The 19,892-nt window shown below is 50.3% G+C and overlaps 1 protein-coding gene across 1 annotated transcript; it reads right to left on the bottom strand.

The window, feature by feature from the left end:
• Positions 1 to 6,426: 6,426 nt before the first annotated feature.
• Positions 6,427 to 11,244, bottom strand: LOC101014306 (immunoglobulin lambda-like polypeptide 1). The gene is made up of 3 exons (XM_031656418.1): positions 10,716 to 11,244; positions 8,272 to 8,387; positions 6,427 to 6,880 (listed from the first exon to the last, which is right to left on the bottom strand). Exons 1-3 carry the CDS (start codon positions 10,919 to 10,921, stop codon positions 6,561 to 6,563), a joined length of 642 nt encoding a protein of 213 aa, XP_031512278.1. The 5' UTR covers positions 10,922 to 11,244; the 3' UTR covers positions 6,427 to 6,560.
• Between the last annotated feature and the right edge of the window lie 8,648 nt (positions 11,245 to 19,892).

Genomic DNA, 19,892 nt, shown 5'->3' with positions numbered 1-19,892 from the left:
TATTTGGGTTTGTTTCTGTGTTAATTTGCTTAGGATTTGTGGCTGCGGCCATGTTTCTGTAAAGTACATAATTTCATTCATTCTTTTTTGGAATGGAGTCTCTCTCTGCAGACCACGCTGGAGTGTAGTGGCACGATCTCAGCTCACCGTAGCCTCCAACTCCCGGGTTCAAGCAATTCTCCTGCCTCAACCTCCCCAGTAGCTGGAATTACAGGCGTCTGCCATCATGCCCAGCTAATTTTTGTTGGCATAAGCGAACTGTGCCCGGCCTTAATCTCCTGTTATAGGTCCATTCCCTTTTTTTATTTCTTGAGTCAGACTCAGTAGTGTGTGTCCATTTCATGTAGGTTATCTAATTTTTTGGCATACAATGGTTTATATTATTGCTTTGTAATTTTTTTTTATTTCTTTAAGTCAGTAGTAACATTTTCTCTTTCATTCTGGTTTGAATAATAATTTCAGTCTTCTCTCTTTTTTTTTCCACTGGTAGTCTAGCTAAAAGTTGGTCAATTTTGTTGATATTTTCAAATAAGAAAGTTTTTTTTTTTGTTTGCTTTGTTTTCTTTTTTTTTTATGGAGTCTTGCTGTGTCACCCAGGCTAGAGTGCAGTGGCACGATCTCGGCTCACTGCAACCTCTGCCTCCTGGATTCAAGCAGTTATCCTGCCTCAGTCTCCTCAGTAGCTGGGATTACAGGCACCTGCCACCACAGCCAGCTAATTTTTGGGTTTAGAAGAGATGGGGTTTCACCATGTTGGCCAGGATGGTCTTGAACTCCTGACCTCAAGTGATTTGCCTGCCTCAGCCTCCCAGCGTACTGGGATTACAGGCATGAACCACCATGCTTGGCGTGTTTTTTGGTTTTTTTTTTTTTTTTTTTTTGACAGCGTCTCACTCTGTTGTTCAGGCTGGCATGCAGTGGTGCAATTACAGCTCACTGCAACCTTGACCACCTGGGCTCAAGCGATTCTCCTGCCTCAGCGTCCCATGTAGCTGGGACCACAGGCACACTCACTCCGCTACACCCGGCTAATTTTTTAAAATTTTTTGTAGAGACAAAGTCTCACTTTGTTGCCCAGGCTGGTCTTGAACTCCTGAGCTCAAGCGATCCTCCCGCTTCGGTTTCCTAAAGTGTAGGAATTACAGACGTGAGCCATCATGTCTGGCCGGGGTTTATTGTTGTTTGTTTGCTTAGTGACTATTCTGAACTAATTTTGTAAGGCCTGTGCTCTTTGCTATGTATGGCCAATGAAGTTCTCCTGGGTTGGCTTAATCGTTAGCTAATATTTAGACAGAGATTTCTGTAAATTCTTGGAACTAATAAACTTCCCAATCTGAGTCTGATCTGGATTATGTTCAGTACAGGCTGAAAGGTGAAATCAAGACTAATCCTCCTGATTCAGCAAGCGAGAAAAATCCAATTACACTCTTAAAGGAACTGTCAGCGATAAAGTCTCAATATCAAACTTTGTATGCCCGCTTTAAACCAGTTGCTGTTGAGCAGAAAGAGACTAAGAGCCGCATTTGTGCTACTGTGAATAGGACTATGAATGTGATACGAAAACTACAGAAGCAATACACAAAGGATTATAAATCATGCTGCTATAAAGACACATGCACACATATGTTTACTGCGGCACTATTCACAATAGCAAAGACTTGGAACCAACCCAAATGTCCATCAATGACAGACTGGATTAAGAAAATGTGGCACATATACATCATGGAATACTATGCAGCCATAAAAAAGGATGAGTTCGTGTCCTTTGTAGGGACATGGATGAAGCTGGAAACCATCATTTTCAGCAAACTATCGCAAGAACAGAAAACCAAACACCACATGTTCTCACTCATAGGTGGGAACTGCACAATGAGAACACTTGGACACAGGAAGGGTGACATCACACCCCAGGGCCTCTTGTGGGGTGGGGAGAGGGGGGAGGGATAGCATTTGGAGATATAACTAATGTAAATGACAAGTTAATGGGTGCAGCACACCAACATGGCACATGAATACACATGTAACAAACCTGCATGTTGTGCACATGTACCCTAGAACTTAAAGTATAAAAAAAGAAAAAAACTACAGAAGCAAACAGACCTGGAGCTGTCACCACTGATTAAAGAAGAGAAAACTGCAGCAGAGCAATTAAAATCTCACATGCCAGATTTATGAAGAAATGGACTTGGAAAGGAGACTGTAACAGAGAAGGGCTTAATTCCAGAGAAATTTAGGAAGATGTCTTGTTAACACTTGATGTCTAGAGATTGGGGGCTGGTGAAAAAGGTTTGGCTTCAATGACTGGATAATAATGCCTTCCATGAGAGAGACTATAAGAAGAAGGGCAGATAGGCCGGGCGCGGTGGCTCAAGCCTGTAATCCCAGCACTTTGGGAGGCCGAGGCGGGTGGATCACGAGGTCAGGAGATCGAGACTATCCTGGCTAACATGGTGAAACCCCGTCTCTACTAAAAATACAAAAAACTAGCCGGGCGTGGTGGCGGGCGCCTGTAGTCTCAGCTACTTGGGAGGCTGAGGCGGGAGAATGGCGTGAACCCGGGAGGCGGAGCTTGCAGTGAGCCGAGATCACGCCACTGCACTCCAGCCTGGGAGACACAGCGAGACTCCGTCTCAAAAAAAAAAAAAAAAAAAGAAGAAGGGCAGATAATGTATGAATAAAGTTCAGCCAAAAGGATCAAATGAGAATAAAGGGATTTAATTATATGTACACACACACACACACATACACTTAGTCTTGTAATTTCAGGCAAGAAAGTCTCCTAACACTATTTTGCATCTGTTTTCTTTTTCTAAGTCATGATAATGTAGATGTTCTGGTCCATCATAAAAGAATGTTTATGTACATTTCAGTCATTCGATATGTGACTTTGGCAATTAAACTATAGGCAAAATATTTGTATTATACATTACATATAATTTCGTTTTGTAAATGTTGATTGCACATGCGGTCAAATTATTGTTAAGACTGCTTTTATGTGACCTGTAGTCTCCCACAAAACCTAAAGTAATAAGCTGGCTTTTCTGTGATAGCCACTTTTTCTTTTTTTTTTTTTTTTTTTTTTTGAGATGGAGTCTCACTTTGTCGCCTCTTGAGTAGCTAGGACTACAGGCACCCGCCACCACACCTGAATAATTTTTTGTGTTTTTTGTAGAGACAGGGTTTCACCGTGTTAGCCAGGATGGTCTCGAACTCCTGACCTTGTGATCTGCCCGCCTCAGCCTCCCAAAGTGCTGGGATTACAGGCGTGAGCCACCGCGCCCGGCCTGTGATAGCCACTTTTGTGTATTTTTTTCCCTATTTCCCTTGCCTTGCTAATGTTGAGCAGCATGAACTTGTTTTCTAATATTGTTTTAGGCTGTCCCTGGTGTATTTCAATAATACCTTTGTTTTCCCTCAGCCTGTATTACTGTAATTGTTCATTCTACATGAAAGCTAAGAAACTGAAATTAGAAGAGCACTTATCTGCTACTTGCCAGTTTTGTGCAAGTGTGTTGTGTGTATGTGTCAATTTCCCTTTAAAATAACTATTTATTTTAAAATAACTATTGGCAATAAGGAAACTGTTCAGAGTAGAGGCAGATCTTGATACAAAGATGTTAATCACAGGGTTGTTAAAAAAAAAAAGAGTATTTCACCAAGGTAAACTAGTTTCTTTATACTCCTCATAAATGTAGGATGCAGATTAAGAGGCTAACAAGACATAAGAACTGGCCGGGTGCGATGGATTACACCTGTAATCCCAGCACTATGGGAGTCCGAGGTGGGCAGATCACCTGAGGCCAGGAGTGCAAGACAAGCCTGGCCAACAGGGTGAAACCCCGTCTCTACAAAAAAATACAAAAATTAGCCAGGCGTGGTGGGCATCTGTAATCCCAGCTACTACTGAGGCTGAGGCAGGAGAATTGCTTGAACCTGGGAGGCGGAGGTTGCAGTGAGCCAAGATTGTGCCACTGGACTCTAGCCTAAGCAACAGAGCAAGACTTCCTCTCAAAAAAAAAAAAAAAAAAAAAATGCCTCACAACTAAGTATAGTACCTAACTCTGGACTGGATTCTGTACTAGATGGGGAAAATGCTCAAAAAGATATTATTAGATGAACTGGCAAAATTAGAATAGGGACCATGGTATATTAGCTAAATATACTGTATCAATGTAAACTTTTGAAGATAACTCTTCTGTGGTTATATAACAGAATATCCCTATTCTTAGAGAATACACACTGAAGTATTTAGGGGTAAGGGGCTATGATATATGTAACTTACCCTCAAGTGGTTTATACATATACACACACAATCATACATCCACACATATATAGATTCATACATAAATAATATATTTTATTATATATAAATATGTTATATATTATATATGTTCTGTTATGTTATATATTATTTATATATTATATAACACATAGGCATATTATTACATATATGATATATATTACATATGATTAATTATATATTATATATTATGTAAATATATATAATTATGTGTGTGTGTATATAAATATATATATATAGAGAGAGAGAGAACTCATGCCCAAGTAATAAAACAATTCAAATATACAGAGTGGACAGGGCTGTGTCTTTTCATGAAGAAAACTGAGACACATATCCCAGAAAGCCCAGACGGAGTCTCGCTCTGACACCCAGGCTGGAGTGCGGTGGCGCAATCTCAGCTCACTGCAACCTCCGCCTCCCGGGTTCAAGCAATTCTGCTGCCTCAGCCTCCCAAGTAGCTGGGACTACAGGCGAGCGCCACCACGCCCGGCTAATTTTTGTACTTTTAGTTGAGATGGGGTTTCACCATGTTGGCCAGAATGGTCTTGATCTCTTGACCTCGTGATCCGCCCGCCTCAGCCTCCCAAAGTGCTGGGATTACAGGTGTGAACCATTGTACCTGACCTTTGTGTTGGTTTTCTTGCTGCTCCTGTTTTGCTCTCCCCCTCCCCATCCCTCACTCTTGCCCCTGGGAGTACTCATCCCAAACAAGCTATGAGCCCAACAGCCTTTCTTTGAGGCCTGCTTGCAGGGCAGTCCAAACCAAAGCAGATGTTCCAGGCTGAATTGTGCTCCTCCGGATTCATACGTTGAAGTCCTAACCCCAGGTCCTCAGAATGTGTCTGTGTTTGGAAATAGGGTACTATGGTCTCAGTGTTTGCGTCCCACCAAAATTCAGGTTGGAACCTAATCTCCAATGTGATGGTATTATGAGGTGGTGGCTTTGGGGAGGTGAGAGGCTCTGCCCTTATGAATAAGATTAGTGTCTGTATCAGTCCATTCTCGAATTTCTGTAAATAAACACCTGAGACCAGGTAATTTATAAAGAAAAGAGGTTTGCTTGGCTCACGGGTCTGCAGGCTGTACAGGAAGCATGCTGGCATCTGCTCAGCTTCTGGGGAGACCTCAGGAAGCTTCCAATCATGACAGAAGGTGAAGGGGGAACAGGTGTCTCACATGGCCAGAGCAGGAGCAAGAGAGAGTTGACAGGGAGGTGCCACACACTTTTAAACAACCAGATCCCACGAGAACCCACTCATTATCAGGAAGACAGCACCAAGCCATGAGGGATCCACCACTAACCAAACACCTCCCACCAGTCCCCATGTCCAACTCTGGGGAGGCTGAGGCAGGAGAATGGGTTGAACCCGGGAGGTGGAAGTTATGGTGAACCAAGATTGCGCCATTGCACTCCAGCCTGTGTGATAGAGCCAGACTCCATCCCAAAAAAGAAAAAAAGAAAAAAGAAAATGATGGTGCACCTATTACCCTTCTTGCACTGGTTCCTGGGGAGCTCAAAGCCTATCTTTTGCAAGTGTCCTGATCCTCTTGCAGGCCTTTCATGGATATTTCCTTCCTGGCTTTTTATCACACTTCTGAACCTGCTGTCAGGTGAAAAATCAAGGTGGGCCCAAAATATAAGAGCTCATGAATTTGATGGTGTTGGAGTGTCCTGGACAGTCCAGCTTTCAGGGTTGGGGAGTTGGGCAGAGAGGAAGGAGAGCATTCCAGGGGCCAGGGCCAGAAGCAGAGGGGCTCCAGGCCAAAGTAGGATTTCCAGGCTGAGGAAAGAGAGGCCATGGATGGATAGAGGGTCCAGACCAGGACAGAGACAGAGCGCATATCTGGAGGCTCAGCCAGAAATAGCTCCCTCCAGAAAGTAGACAGTGAGTCTGGGGCTGAGCTGCAAGAAGGAAGGGGAGGAGGGAGAGAATGGAGGGACCGGTGTTCAGTAAGCCGACTCCTCCTATCCTGGCCTATTTCCCCAGGGGACACGCCTGGGAGGCTGTGATCCTCCCCTCCAGGTTACTTTCCCACTGGTGCCAGGATTCCCCCAACGCCACACTGAGAGCCCAGGAGAAGCATCAAATCATATGAGAGATAAGAAATGAAGAGAGGGAACAGGATTTCTGGTTGATGGATATTTATTGAGAGTTTACTGGGTACAGGGAGAAGGGCTGGATGGCTTGGGATGCAGAGAGACCCCTCCCCTGGGATCCTGCAGCTCCAGGCCCCTGTGGGTGGGGTGAGGGTTGGGAACCTACGAACATTCTGCAGGGGTCACTGTCTTCTCCACGATGCTCCCTTCATGCGTGACCTGGCAGCTGTAGCTTCTGTGGGACCTCCACTGCTCGGGCGTCAGGCTCAGGTAGCTGCTGGCCGCGTACTTGTTGTTGCTTTGTTTGGAGGGCATGGTCATCTCCACGCCCTGGGTGATGGGGGTACCATCTGCCTTCCAGGTCACCGTCAAGATTCCCGGATAGAAGTCACTCATGAGACACACCAGTGTGGCCTTGTTGGCTTGGAGCTCCTCAGAGGACGGCAGGAACAGAGTGACCGAGGGGGTGGCCTTGGGCTGACCTGTGTGGACAGAGGAGGGGGTGAGAGACGGCAGAGGGAGAGTGGGGTGTTGTGGAGCGCCTCTCTCTGTCTGAAGTCTAGGAGGGTTCATGGTGTGGTTGTCTGGTCCACCCAGGGCCTCTCCTTCCCTCTTCATTCCCTCCTTTCCACTGCAGCCCTCTGGAGAGCAGACAGCCCCGTGCCTTCCTAGGAGCCCTTCTCAAGTCACCTTTCCCAGGTGTCCTGGCCCAGCCCTTTCCTCTGCAGCCTCAGTTTCCCCGTGTGTCCCCAGGGCAGGCTGTGCTCCCTCCTTCCTGGTTTCTGGAGTCTGAGTTTGGAATCTAGGGGTCTCCCCCACAGCACACAAAACCATCCTGGCAGGGTGTGGGGAGGCCCAAGCCTGGCATGGCCTGGAGCTTCCTGTCCCCGGGGACACCAGGCTGTGCCCCAGCCTGGCCCACTCAGCTCTCCTGGTGAAGCACGGGCTCCACCCAGACAAACCCTGGGGCTCTGCCATCACCCCTGTCCCCACCAGCCCGACCACAGGACCCTTCACATCGGCTGGGTTCTTGGGGCTGCTCCCCCTGACTTCAGGTCACCACAGCCCCCATGCCCACCCCAGCAGCCTCTGATGCCCCTGGACTTCACCTGGCGGCCGTGGAGTTCTCTGCACCCCCGTTTACTCCCCGCTAGTCACCTCCTGAGTCTAAAGTGCCCTCCTCAAATGAAGGCGGGAGGCCGACCCGTGAACAGAGAGACACTGGGCCCCAGAGGCGACAGGGCTCCAGGGACAGACATCTCTGCCCTAAAAGACCCTCTCCTTTCTAGTAACTGTCCTGGGAGGGCTGGGCTCTCAGGCTTCCCCCAGTCTCACCCATCCCTCTGTGTCCCCATGTCCTCACGACCCAGCACAGTCCACAGAGCTACAGCCTGGACCCAGAACCCTCTCTGTGCCCTCCATTGGTCTCCCCTCAAGGTGACCCCTGTGTCCCCAGGCCCCCGTGTGGCCCTCCCAGGCTGGATGGGCATGCAGTCCTCAGCCTAGACCCTGGGGTCCCGGGGACTGTCTCTAAGGCCACTGCAGGGCCCCTCATCAGAACTGGCCTCTGTCCCTCACTCAGACATCTGCCCTGGGAGAGGGGAGGAGCCCTGACCCTGCCCAATCCCAGCCCAGGCCCCAGGACCAGGCTGTGTCCCGCTGTTGGAACCTGAAGGTGGCTGCTCCCACTGTGGGGGCCCTTCCTGTCAGTTACCCTGAGACTAACGCACCTCGTCCAGGCCCCATGGAGAAAGGTAGGGGTCAGTGCTTAAGGCTGGGAGGGCAGAGGGGAAGAAGCCCCAGAGAGAGAAAACAGATTTCCAAAGATAGGAGAGGGTGGGACAGGCTGGGAAAGGTTGTGAGAGCCACTTACCTAAAACAGTGAGCTGGGTCCCGCTGCCAAACACATGCCTCAGTGTATTATGCTTAGATTGAAACCCCCGGGGCCAGCACCTGGGGCCAGTCCAGGAGCCGTGCTGGAGCAGGAACCTGCGGGGTATGAGGGGCACAGGGCTGCAGTGTGTAGGCTGTGACCTAGGCACAGGACAGGGGGGTGGCCAGTATCCCAGTAGTGTCTCTGTGCCTGTCCCTTCTCTGAGGCAGGTGCTGCCCACAGCCTTGGAGTCACCCCAGCCTGTGTCCCAGTCTCTGAAGCTGTTGGTGCTGATGGCAACGCTGGCCCAGTAATCCCAGCAACTCTCTGAGGACGATCCCCTCAGGCTGGGGCGGTGGCTCAGGAGTCCGAGCTGGCTCGGACTCCGCCTAACCTCACTTTGGCCTCTCTTTCTCAAGTGGCCTCTGAAATCCGCCACAGTGTCCCCAGTCAAGCCAGGCTGACTTCCTCCCTGACCAGGACACTGGGTCATTCCTGACCCAACAGGAGAGTCCTCTGCTTTGTATCTATCCTGGAGATGCAGCTCAGTCTCACTTTGTTCCATGGAGCCTTTTCTGATCATTCATTCCATCATCTGTCCATCCATCCATCTGTCCATCCACCTGTCCATCTATGCATCTGTCCATTTATTCATCTGTCTTTGCATCTATCTATCATCTAACAGTTCATCCACCCATCTACTTGTCCATAGATCCATCCATAAATCCATCCTGTCTACCAGGCACTGTTTTGTGTGCTGGGGACATGGTGTGGTCCCCCATGCTCTCACCCCCATCTCTCCCAGGTCATGGCCAACAAGGCCCTCCTCATGGTCATGTCCAGGGTCCTTCTGCTGTACCTGGTGTCTCTGTTGGATGTGACATGGGGCTGGCCCCTCTTTCCAGTGACTCTTTTCCCCTTGGGGTCTTCCTCTTCCCCTGGCATCTGTTTCTCCATGGCCCATGCCTGGCTGCTGACTCCCCCACTACTGCCCACATGGCGAGGCTGGAGCCTATCCCAGCTTCAAACCTTCAGCTCCACCTCAATTGCCAACTCAACTGACCATGCCCAGTGGGCTACCCAACAGGAGTCTAAAACTAATCACGTCCAGAGGAGATGACCACCTTCCCCCAGCCCAGCTCATTTTCCATCTTCATCTCAACACAATGACCATGGGTGGTCTCAACCCCTCAGCCAGAAACCTGGAGTCCCTGGACTCAGTCACCTCGCCTCCCACATTGAAATGGCTTTTGTGTACTTAGCTACTGCATCTAGACAGTCTTTTTTTTTTTTTTTTTCTTTTGAGACAGAGTCTCACTATGTTGCCCAGGCTGGAGTGCAGTGGCGTGATCTTGGCCCACTGCAACCTCCGCTTCCTGAGTTCCTGGTTTCAAACGATTCTCATGCCTCAGCCTCCCAAGTAGCTGGGACTACAGGCGTGCACCACCACACCCAGCTAACTTTTCTATTTTTTATAGAAACAGAGTTTCACCATGTTGGCCAGACTGGTCTCGAACTCCTGACCTCAAGTGATCCACCCACCTCAGCCTCCCAAAGTGCTGGAATCACAGCGGGACCTGCCTATGGGGCCAGCAAGAGGGAGGTTCTGCCCCTGAAATGATGATCGCCTGTGGGTACGTGATCGCCTGTGGGTACAACATGATCGCCTGTGGGTACAACGTGCACCAGCGATGACCAGGCTGTTGTGTCCCAAATAGTCATAAATGGACCCAGATGCTTGATGCTTTGTCTGGGGACCTCCCACCACACGCAGAGTGGTGGCAAGGGCTGAGGTCACACAGGGAGTTGTGGCCTCCCTAGACCCTCTCCTGGGCTTCTTCTTTGGAGGCACCTGCATCCTGGATAAGCTTGGGTCTCCTAGGGGCTGGTTTCAGGAGGCGATGCTGGCTGAGGTCTAGTGACCCAGGGACTCCAGGAAACGCCCCTCACACATCAGCTGGAGCTCCAGGGAGTGGCCCCTGCCCAGTGAGGGTGGGAGTGGACAGGCGACATAGGCCAGGGGAAAGGGGGAGGAGGAGGAGGGAGAAGAGGAGAAGGAGGAGGGGGAGGAGGGGGAGGCCTGGGCACCCTTCAGGGATAGTGGCCACCACCCTGTGGACATCCTGCCCCTGCCTCCGGTCCTGCCCTACCCCAAGTACTAGGGGGAGGTAAGGGAGACAGTGACCTTCGGGCCAAATGTAAGGGGTGGCAGAAATCTCAGGATTCAAGATAAATAATATTTTAATATGACATTAAGCAATAAAAATTAATTTAAACAAATTCATGATGAAAAAATATTAACACTTCAGTTAAAGTCAGTGTGTGTCTGGCTCCCCTCCAGGGATTAACCTTCCTTCTCCCCTCTCTGGCTTGTCTCCCCTTGGTCATCCTTTCCCGCCTCTGCCGCCAGACCCCCACATTGCCTGGAATCTCTCACCCCTTACCTGCCCCACCGGCTCCTCAGGCTGGACCGGCTGCTTCCTCCAGGGGCTCCAGGGCCCAGGGCTCTGCTCTGTGGTGCAGCCGTTGGGTGCACCAGGCCATAGGTTACCAGCGCCAGACCCAGCAGCAGCAGGAGCCAGCGCTGCCTGAGGTTGGGGCCTGGCTCACCAGGGGCCTCACGGCCCGGCTGGCCTGTCCCTGGCCTCATCTGCCCTCAGGGTCGGAGGCCCTTGTGGCCTGACTTGCAGCGTGGGCTCCCTGGAGAGTGGTGCCCCGGTCTCTCGCTGGCAGCAGCTGTCCCAGGGCACCCCAGTCCATGTGGCCCCATCCTCATCCTCTGGTCCCTGCCCCCAGCCAGGCCCCTTCCAGCGTCCATGGCCGTTACCCCTGGGGTTCTGTCCTGGAGGCACATCTGCCAACTGCCCTGCTGTGGTCAGGATCCAGGGCTCAACTGCCTCCCACACCTGTCAGTTTGGCCTTGTCCCTGGGGCCCTAGGTGCTTTGTTCGGGGACCTCCCACCACAGACAGAGGGTCGGCAAGGGCTGAGGTCACACAGGGAGGTGGGCTGCACCATGGCCCCCCAAGACCCTCCCCTGGGGCTTTCCTTTGGAGGAAACTACACCCTGGATGGGCTTGAGTCCCCTCAGGGCTGGTCCCAGGAGGTGATGCGCCTGACTTCCCTCCTTCCCCGAGGGCGCCATGGGTCTGTGGAGCATCTCACTGGGGTCCAGAGAGCTGCCCAGCAGGAGTCCCCCAGGGCTTGAGCTCAGGGGGCTGGGCTGAGGCTCCTCCAACCAGCCCTGGAGGGAGGTGTGGTTAGAGAGGAGGAAACAGGTTTGGGGTTAGCCAGAAGCCACTCAACGGTTCAAGTCCAGGAATCATGAGGTAAGAACGAAAATGCTGTTTAATGTACCACGTTCAGTGCCTCACAGACCTCACATCACACAGACACACAGACACAGAGACACACACACACACAGACACACCCCACCCCAGCTTCCTGAAGGTGTAATTGACAAAACTGTATATATTGACCACCTACAATGTGATGCTTTGCCACACTGTAAAATGATTAAATCAAGCTGACTCACACGTCCGTCTCCTCACATACTTACGCTTTTGTAGTGAGAACACGGAAGATCTAATCTTAGCAATTTTCCAGTATACATTTATTAACTGTAGTCTCCATGTTGTACGATACATCTCCAGAGCTCATTCTTACAGATTTCACTCAGAGGCCAGTAGCTTCCTCCCGAGCGGTGAGCGCGTCATGTCATGGCTTCTGACAGGCCCCCGGGTCCTCTCCCAGCCCGGCATCCCCGACCCTCTCCCAGCATCTCGGGACCCTGTGCTTTGGTGGTGGGGGGAGCAGTGGCAGTGAGGAGGGACTGAGCACCTGTGCTGGGCGGCCAGGGCCAGGCTCTTTTGCTGGTGCTGCCAGAGACGCCTCTGGTCACCCAGGAGTCTCAGGTTCCTCTCCTTCAGAGGTGGGGCTGGAAATGCTGCTGGCTCTGCTCGCTTTTCAGGGCCGGGCTGAGGTTGGTGCTGGGAGATAACGCATGTCAAAGTGTTGTTTTCTTCATTTGTAAAAAAGTAGTAACATACACATGACCTAAAATTTATCATCTTGACTTTTTTTGTTGTTTTTTTTTTGAGAGTCTTGCTCTGTCACCAGGCTGGAGTGCAGTGTGGCACGATCTCAGCTCACTGAAACCTCTGACTCCCTGGTTCAAGCAATTCTCCTGCCTCAGCCTCCTGAGTAGCTGGGATTACAGGCATGCACCACCACGCCCAACTAATTTTTGTATTTTTAGTAGAGATGGGGTTTCACCATGTTGGCCAGGCTGGTCTCGATCTCCTGACCTCATGATCCACCCGCCTGGGCCTCCCAAATGCTGGGATCACAGGTGTGAGCCACCGCGCCTGGCCCATCTTGACCATTTTTAAGTGCACAGTTCAGTGGCATTAACTACATTCACAATGTCGTGCAACCATCACCACCATCCATCTCTAGATTTTTTTTTTTTTTTTAAAGTCTTGCTCTGTTGCCCAGGCTGGAGTGCAGTGGGGCAATCTCGGCTCATGGCAATCTCTTCCTCCTAAGTTCAAGTGATTATCCTGTCTCAGCCTCCTGAGTAGCTGGGATTACAGGCACCCGCCACCACGCCTGGCTAATTTTTTGTATTTTTAATAGAGACAGAGTTTCAGCATGTTGGTCAGGCTGGTCTCGAACTCCTGACCTCATGATCCACCTGCCTCGGCCCCCCAAAGTGCAGGGTTTACAGGCGTAAGCCACCGCAAGTGGCATGGCTTTTTCTGTTTTTTTGAGACGGAGTCTCACTCTGTTGCACAGGCTGGAGTGTAATGGCACATCTAGATCTTTTCCATCTTGCAAAACTCAAATTCTGTCCCCATTCAACACTAACTTCCCATTCCTCCCTCCCCCAGCCCCTGGCACCCACCATGCTAGTTCCCGTCTCTCTATTTGGCTACCCTGGGTACCTCCTATGGGTGGGACCATACTCTACTTGTCCTTTGAAAGTGCTTTTTAAACTGGAAAGTGCTGCATGTATAATACCTTCAGGGGCTTATTAGTATTTTCATTTTTTTTTTTTTTTCTGAGATGGAATTTCACTCTGCTGCCCAGGATGGAGTGCAGTGGTGCTATCTCAGTTCACTGTGGCCTCTGCCTCCTGGGTTTGAGCAATTCTCCTGCTTCGGCCTCCCAGGTGGCTGGTCTACAGGTGCCCGCCATCATGCTACATTTTCGTGTTTCTAATAGAGATGGGGTTTCACCATGTCAACCAGGCTGGTCCCGAACTCCTGATTTCAGGCGATCAGCCCACCTCAGCCTCCCAAAGAGTGGGGATTACAGGCGTGAGCCATTGTGCCCGCCCGATTATCATTATTATTATTACTAACTGGCCCGGTTAGTGTGGCTTGGAAAATGTTGTTAACCATCGTAAAGTAAATGAATCCTTGATGATACTGAGCTTCAACTGCCACTCTTCGAATTTTGCACTGCAGCTCATAGAGGGTGTGAAATTCATTCCAATGGCTGCAGCTAACCTTTTGTGAAAGTGAGGCCGCCTAGAGCTGACTCCAGCTGGAGAGCGAGCTGTTCCACGGGAGGGATGATGACGGTTCCCGGAATGTTGCTTGTTACCTGAATGCGCAGATATGCTCTGGGTAACAGTGGAAGATCTACTTCTTGCTGGAAGTTTGGATGGAAAATCTTTTGGAAAGTGCTGTCCTGGAACATCTGGCCCAGCTGTCAAATCCCCTCTTGCATTTCCCCAGCGGCAGATCCGCTGTCACGTTTTAATCCACCCTTTGCCTTAGGTCCTCCATATCCCGGTCCCGGCCACTGGGTGTGTCCCTGGGGCAGTGCCATCCGATGGCTTGTCCAGCGCTGTGAGACTCTCCCTAACTTCCCTCCAGTTGAGTTTCATGGGTGCCACATGCCTGTCCTGGAGCTGGGCCATCTCACACAACCCCTTGGCATCTGCCAGCCATGGTTGTGGGATGTTACAACAGACAGACAGACAGACGAACAGAAGACTTCATGTTATCTCATGGACATCACGAGAGCCATAGTGAGCTCAGGCTCCATGGACTGATGCTCAGATCCCAGTGTCCCACAAACACTGAGAGTCCCCTAAGCGCCAAAGGCTGCATCCCAGACAGCTCCCGATCCTGGGGGAGACGGGCAAGGTGCTGAGCAGTAATGGGATGTGGACACCCTAAGAAACATTGATGCAGGTACAGGGGAAGCCCCTGGGAGGCCTCAATCCAGTGCAGCTTCTCTCCTGTTGGGAGGCTTGGTCCACTGCTGCCCCTGACCCTGGCTCCTCTCACCTTCAGGGCTGGAGCAGCATCTGCTCTGGGGGTCTGGGCTGAAGCTGCTCCTCCCAGCACCCGCCCTTGGTGCTGGCTCATTGTGTGCCTGGGACTCAGAGCTGTGGTTCCCAAAAAAAGAACCAGCCCAGGTCTTGGGAGAGGAAGGAACTGTTTTAAAATATAGTGTCCCCAGCTGCTCCCTTTTAGGCCCCACCTGATCCTGCACCTGCCATGGCCTCTAAACAGAGGCAGCCTCAGACCACATCTTTCTGTGGTGGGAAATCTGGGACTGGCTGGATCCTGGGGATGCTGTGGGACTGGGCTGGGCCAGGCCTCTCCAGCAGGTGCAGCTGCAGCTCTGACCACCCAGGCTCATCTCACCCCTTCCTGGACTGAGATGTGTCCAGGCCTGGGCAGAGGAGGCTGGGTCCTGCTGTTCTGCTCAGTGCCCTCTCTTTTTAGGGTCCTTGGTGCCTCCGCAGAGCCCTCTGGGTCCCGCCTGGCTCTCCTCCCTCAGAGCACAGGTGAGTGCCCCATCCAGTCACCTCCACCCTGCTCCCGTGTTCATGGGTGTCCCCATTCTGGCCTCCTGCTGGTCAGTCCCCTGCCCACTCTCTCTGCCCCAGGCCTCAGAGACTCCACCTGCACCACCAAGGATCCCTGTCTCCCAGGCTGTCTCCAGAGGACATACAGGACCACTTTCCCCAGGACCCAGAAGTGAAGGTTCTAGAAACCCTCAGGTTCCTCCAGGGTCTGGAGTAGTCTCTGCTATTTTGCTTGACTTCTAAAATGTCTTCAAAGCCAAAAGTCTTGAGGTTTCCTTGGACACGAGGATGATGATGTAGCTACCATTGTTTATGGCCAGGGTGATGTTTAATTTTATGTGTCAACTTGGCAGGGCCACAGTGCCAGATATTTGGTCAAACATTATTCTGATGTTTCTGTGGCATTATTTTGTGGGTGGGATTAACATTTAAATTTTACATTTCGCAAATCTGTGAAAATTGAACAAGAGTTTTTTTTTTGAGACAGGGTCTCAACGGTACAATCGTAGCACACTGCAGCCTCATCCTCCAGGGCTCAGGGAATCCCTCCCACTTCAGCCTCCCAAAGGGCTGGAATTTAAGTTACCAATTTCCCTCTATGTGCTGATTTATCCATATCCTATGAATTTTTATGCGGTGGTCTCATCATTGTTCAGTTTAAAATGTCACCTAATTTTTGAGTTCTCCAACTGTTGACTTATTTAGCAGTTTCTTTCTTTTCTCTTTTCCTTTATTTTTTTCCCTCTCTCTCTCTCTCCTTCCTTTCCCTTCTTTCTCTCCTTCCTTCCCTCCTTCTTTCTTTCTGTTTCAGAGACAGGGTCTTGCTCTGTCAGCCAAGCTGGAGTGCAGTGGTGCAATCAGAGTTGACTGCAGCCTCCAACTCTCAGGCTCAAGCGATTTTCCCACTTCAGCCTCCCAAGTAGCTGGAACTAGAGGCACATGCCCCCACACCTGGCTAAATTGTGTAAACGTTTTGTTGAGAGAGAGATTCTTGCTATGTTGCTCAGGCTAGTCTCAAGCTCCTGAACTCAAGTGATCCTCCCGACTTGGCCTCCTGAAGTGCTGGGATTACAGGCGTGAGCCACCATATCCGCCTAGCAGCATATTTCTTAATTTCCAAATATATGAGGATGTTCTAGTTATATATTTGGCTTTGGGGATATTTTGTGGAGTTTTATTTATTTATTTTTTTGAGACAGTCTCACTGTCACCCAGGCTGGTGTATAGTAGTGTGATCATGGCTCACTGCAGTCTCCAACTCCTAGGCTCAAGCGATCCTCCTGCCTCAGCCTCCCAAGTAGCTAGGACTACAGGCACATGCCACCGCACCCAGCTACTTTCTTTTTTTATTTTATTTTATTTTATTTTATTTTATTTTATTTTATTTTATTTTATTTTTGAGATGGAGTCTCGCTCTGTTCCTGGGGCTGGAGTGCAGTGGCGCAATCTCGGCTCACTGCAAGCTCCGCCTCTAGGGTTCACGCCATTCTCCTGCCTCAGCCTCCCGAGTAGCTGGGACTACAGGCGCCCAGCACCACGCCCGGATAATTTTTTGAAGTTTTTTTTTTTAGTAGAGACGGGGTTTCACCGTGTTAACCAGGATGGTCTCGATCTCCTGACCTTGTGATCCGCCCGCCTCGGCCTCCCAAAGTGCTGGGATTACAGGCATGAGCCACTGCACCCGGCCTCTTTTTTATTTTTATAGACAGGGTCTCACTATGTTGCCCAGGCTGGACTCAAACTTCTGGCTTCAAATGATCCTCTCGCTTTGGCCTCCTAAAGTTCTGGGATTGCAGGGATGAGTCACTGTGTGCCCGGCCATATCTTTGTTACTCATTTCTAGTTTAACTGTATGTGTTTAGGGTGCATACTCTGAATAATTTCAATTCTTTGAAATTTGCCTCATGGAGACTTGTTTAAAACTCAATGTATAGTTACTTTTTGTCAATGATTCTTGTCTGTCTTTGTCTTTGAAGAGAACATGTGCTCTGCAGCCCTTGAATGCCATGCTCTATATACAAGTCCATTAGGTACTCATTATCGTCTTTCAACCTTCTATTTATTTTTGCTTTTTAGGGTTTGTTTCGTCTGCTGAGAAGAAATCATCTCCCTCAGGGACTGTGAATTTATTTGTCCCTGTAGCTCAGCAGTTTTTGGTTTCATATTTTTTTGAGACTGCATTATTAGATGTATACAAATTTAAAACTGCTGGTCCGGCTGGTGGCTTACCCCTGTCATCCTATCACTTTGGGAGGCCAAGGCAGAAGGATCACTTGAGCCTAGGAGTTCCAAGAACCAGCCTGGGAACATGGGTGAGCCCATCTCTACAAAAAAATTAAAAACTAGCTGGGCATGGTGGCTTGCACCTGTAGTCCCAGCTACTTGGGAGACTGAGGTATGAGGATCATCTGAGCCCAGGAGGTCTAGGCCGCAATGAACTGTGATCACACCACTTGCACTCCAGCCTGGGCAACAGAGTGAGACCCTGTTTCAAAAGAAAACCAAAAAAACACCATTACCTCCCTGATGCTCCCTGATGAGGTTTTTTTTTTTTGTTGTTTTGTTTTGTTTTGTTTTGTTTTACTCTTGTCGCCCAGGCTGGAGTGCAATGGCACAATCTCAGCTCACTGCAACCTCCTCCTCCCGGGTTCAAGCCATTCTCCTGCCTCAGCCTCCAGAGTAGCTGGGATTACAGGCGCACACCACCATGCCTGGCTAATTATTGTATTTTTAGTAGAGACAGGGTTTCACCATATTGGCCAGGCTGTTCTTGAACTCCTGACCTCAGGTGATCCACTCGCCTTGGCCTCCCAACGTGCTGGGATTATAGACATGAGCCACCGTGTCCAGCCAAAATAGAACTTTTATTACCATAAAATAGCCCTATTTATTCCAGATGATACCTTTTACCTTAAAGTTGCTTTTGTCTGATATCTATAGAACCACACCAGTTTTCTTTTGAGTAGGAATTTCATGGTATCTTTTTCCATCTGTTTACTTTCACAGCCATTCTCTACCCTAGCCCACCATTCCTATACACAGGAGCTCTTCTCCAAAAGACTTACAGGTGCCCTTATTGTGCAAGAGTCGTGTCTGTTCTCCTTGCATTTCCAGCAGTTCAGTCGCATCTCTGTGATGGGATTTCTAGACCTTTTCTGTGCAGTATCTGGGGCTGGGATAGCATTGCTGGGTGCCCCTCCCCACATGCTTGCAGAGCACATGTGCAATGTCTGTTACAGACCATGTCAGCCATCCTGTGGGTCCCAGAAACCCAATTCAAATGGCCTCAGACAAGGAGGGAGTTATTGCCTGGCATACCCGGGAATCTTGACGTGGGGCACCTAGGGTCACCCAATCCCAGAGCCCTGCTTCCATTTCTGTGGGTTTCTCCCTGCCCTTTCCCCCCATGTGGCTGGATTTACTCATGGGAAGCCTTATCAGACCAAAATCCGAGGGGACACAGCGAGGACTTCTCCATCTTCCCGGCAGAGGGACCCATCCCTGATGACCAGGACCAGGGCCCGGGTCTGACTGCCTTCCTTGGGGCACAGGGACGGAGTGGTGAAGGCCTCAGGCCTAGGACAGGCAGCTGACCACCACTCTCCCCTCCCCACCATCCAGGCCACGGACAATCTGAGAACCAACTAGCAATCCAGCAACGGGACACATTCGGCAGAACCCTGGAAGGTGCAGCAGGAACCAGGCCCATGACCTCTGATGTCAGGGCTCACAGAAACCCAGGGGTCTCCCCACCGTGCATGGAGTGTGACACTCTCCTTGAATAAACTGGAGTTAGGCTCCTCTAAGCCTTCTCATTTGGCTTTGACCTTGAGCTTCAGTGCCCACCTTAATTGCGTCTGCACTGCACAGTTTTAGCAAGATTCCTGCTAAGTGGGTTTAGCCATAGTCACCTACCCTCAACATCTGATAATCTTCCCTATCTGATCAAATTTCCAGTCTCCCAGGTGATGTGTGATCACCCTGGCCTGCCTTCCGAGGAATCCTGGGAGGCCCGTTTAGCCAGAACCCCCCTTAGCCCTGAGATGCTTCCTCTCAGCCATTTTCCACTCACTCCCCCAACCCTACTCCAGGGCTATAAATCCCCACTTGACCATGCTGTATTTGCATGGAACCCATCTCATACTGAGGCCTCTTCCCCACTGCAGTAGTTCCTGATAAAATCTGTTCTGACCCTTTTGCTACTGTCCAGCTGTGGTTTTCTTTTTTCTTTTATTTTGTTTTATTTTTGAGACAGAGTCCTGCTCTGTCACCCAGGCTGGAGTGCAGTGGTGCAATCTTGGCTCACTGCAACCTCTGCCTCCCAGGTTCAAGTAATTCTCCCGCCTCAGTTTCCCAAGCAGCTGGGATTACAGGTACCCATGGCCACACCCGGCTAATTTTTTTTGTATTTTTAGTAGAGACAGTTTTTTGCCATGTTGGCCAGGCTGGTCTCGAACTCCCGGCCTCAGGTGATCCACCTGCCTCGGCTTCCCAAAGTGCTGGGATTACAGGCGTGAGCCACCGCGCCCAGCCCCAGCTCTGGTTTTCTATAACAAGTTGGGAAGGCGCTCAGTGGGAGGGTTCAGCCCACAGCAGAGAAGTCTGTTCAGAATCTCTTCCTTCTTGCAGGTCACACCTGAGCTGCCCTCCTCCTGAGAGCAGAGAGAGCTTCCAGGCAGGGGCCCTACTGTGTGCCCAGCAGGTGCCTAGGGCCACCATTTAAGAGGGTGCTGAGTCTCAGGTGCTGACCCTGTACTCACACAGGTGCCTGCTCCCCTCACTCTGGTCCTGGG

Source organism: Papio anubis, chromosome 16 (assembly GCF_008728515.1).
Source record: "Papio anubis isolate 15944 chromosome 16, Panubis1.0, whole genome shotgun sequence".
NCBI classification, from domain to species: Eukaryota; Metazoa; Chordata; class Mammalia; order Primates; family Cercopithecidae; genus Papio; species Papio anubis.
Note: the sequence above shows the minus strand (reverse complement) of the source record. Positions and strands in the feature narration are given on the sequence as shown.

Excerpts from the sequence above, each read along its gene's own strand:
- LOC101014306 (XM_031656418.1), bottom strand. The coding sequence starts at position 10,921 with ATGAGGCCAGGGACAGGCCAGCCGGGCCGTGAGGCCCCTGGTGAGCCA. Across the intron at positions 8,388-10,715 it reads CTGAGGAGCCGGTGGGGCAG|GTTCCTGCTCCAGCACGGCT; the intron begins GTAAGGGGTGAG and ends CATACCCCGCAG. Across the intron at positions 6,881-8,271 it reads GACCCAGCTCACTGTTTTAG|GTCAGCCCAAGGCCACCCCC; the intron begins GTAAGTGGCTCT and ends CTGTCCACACAG.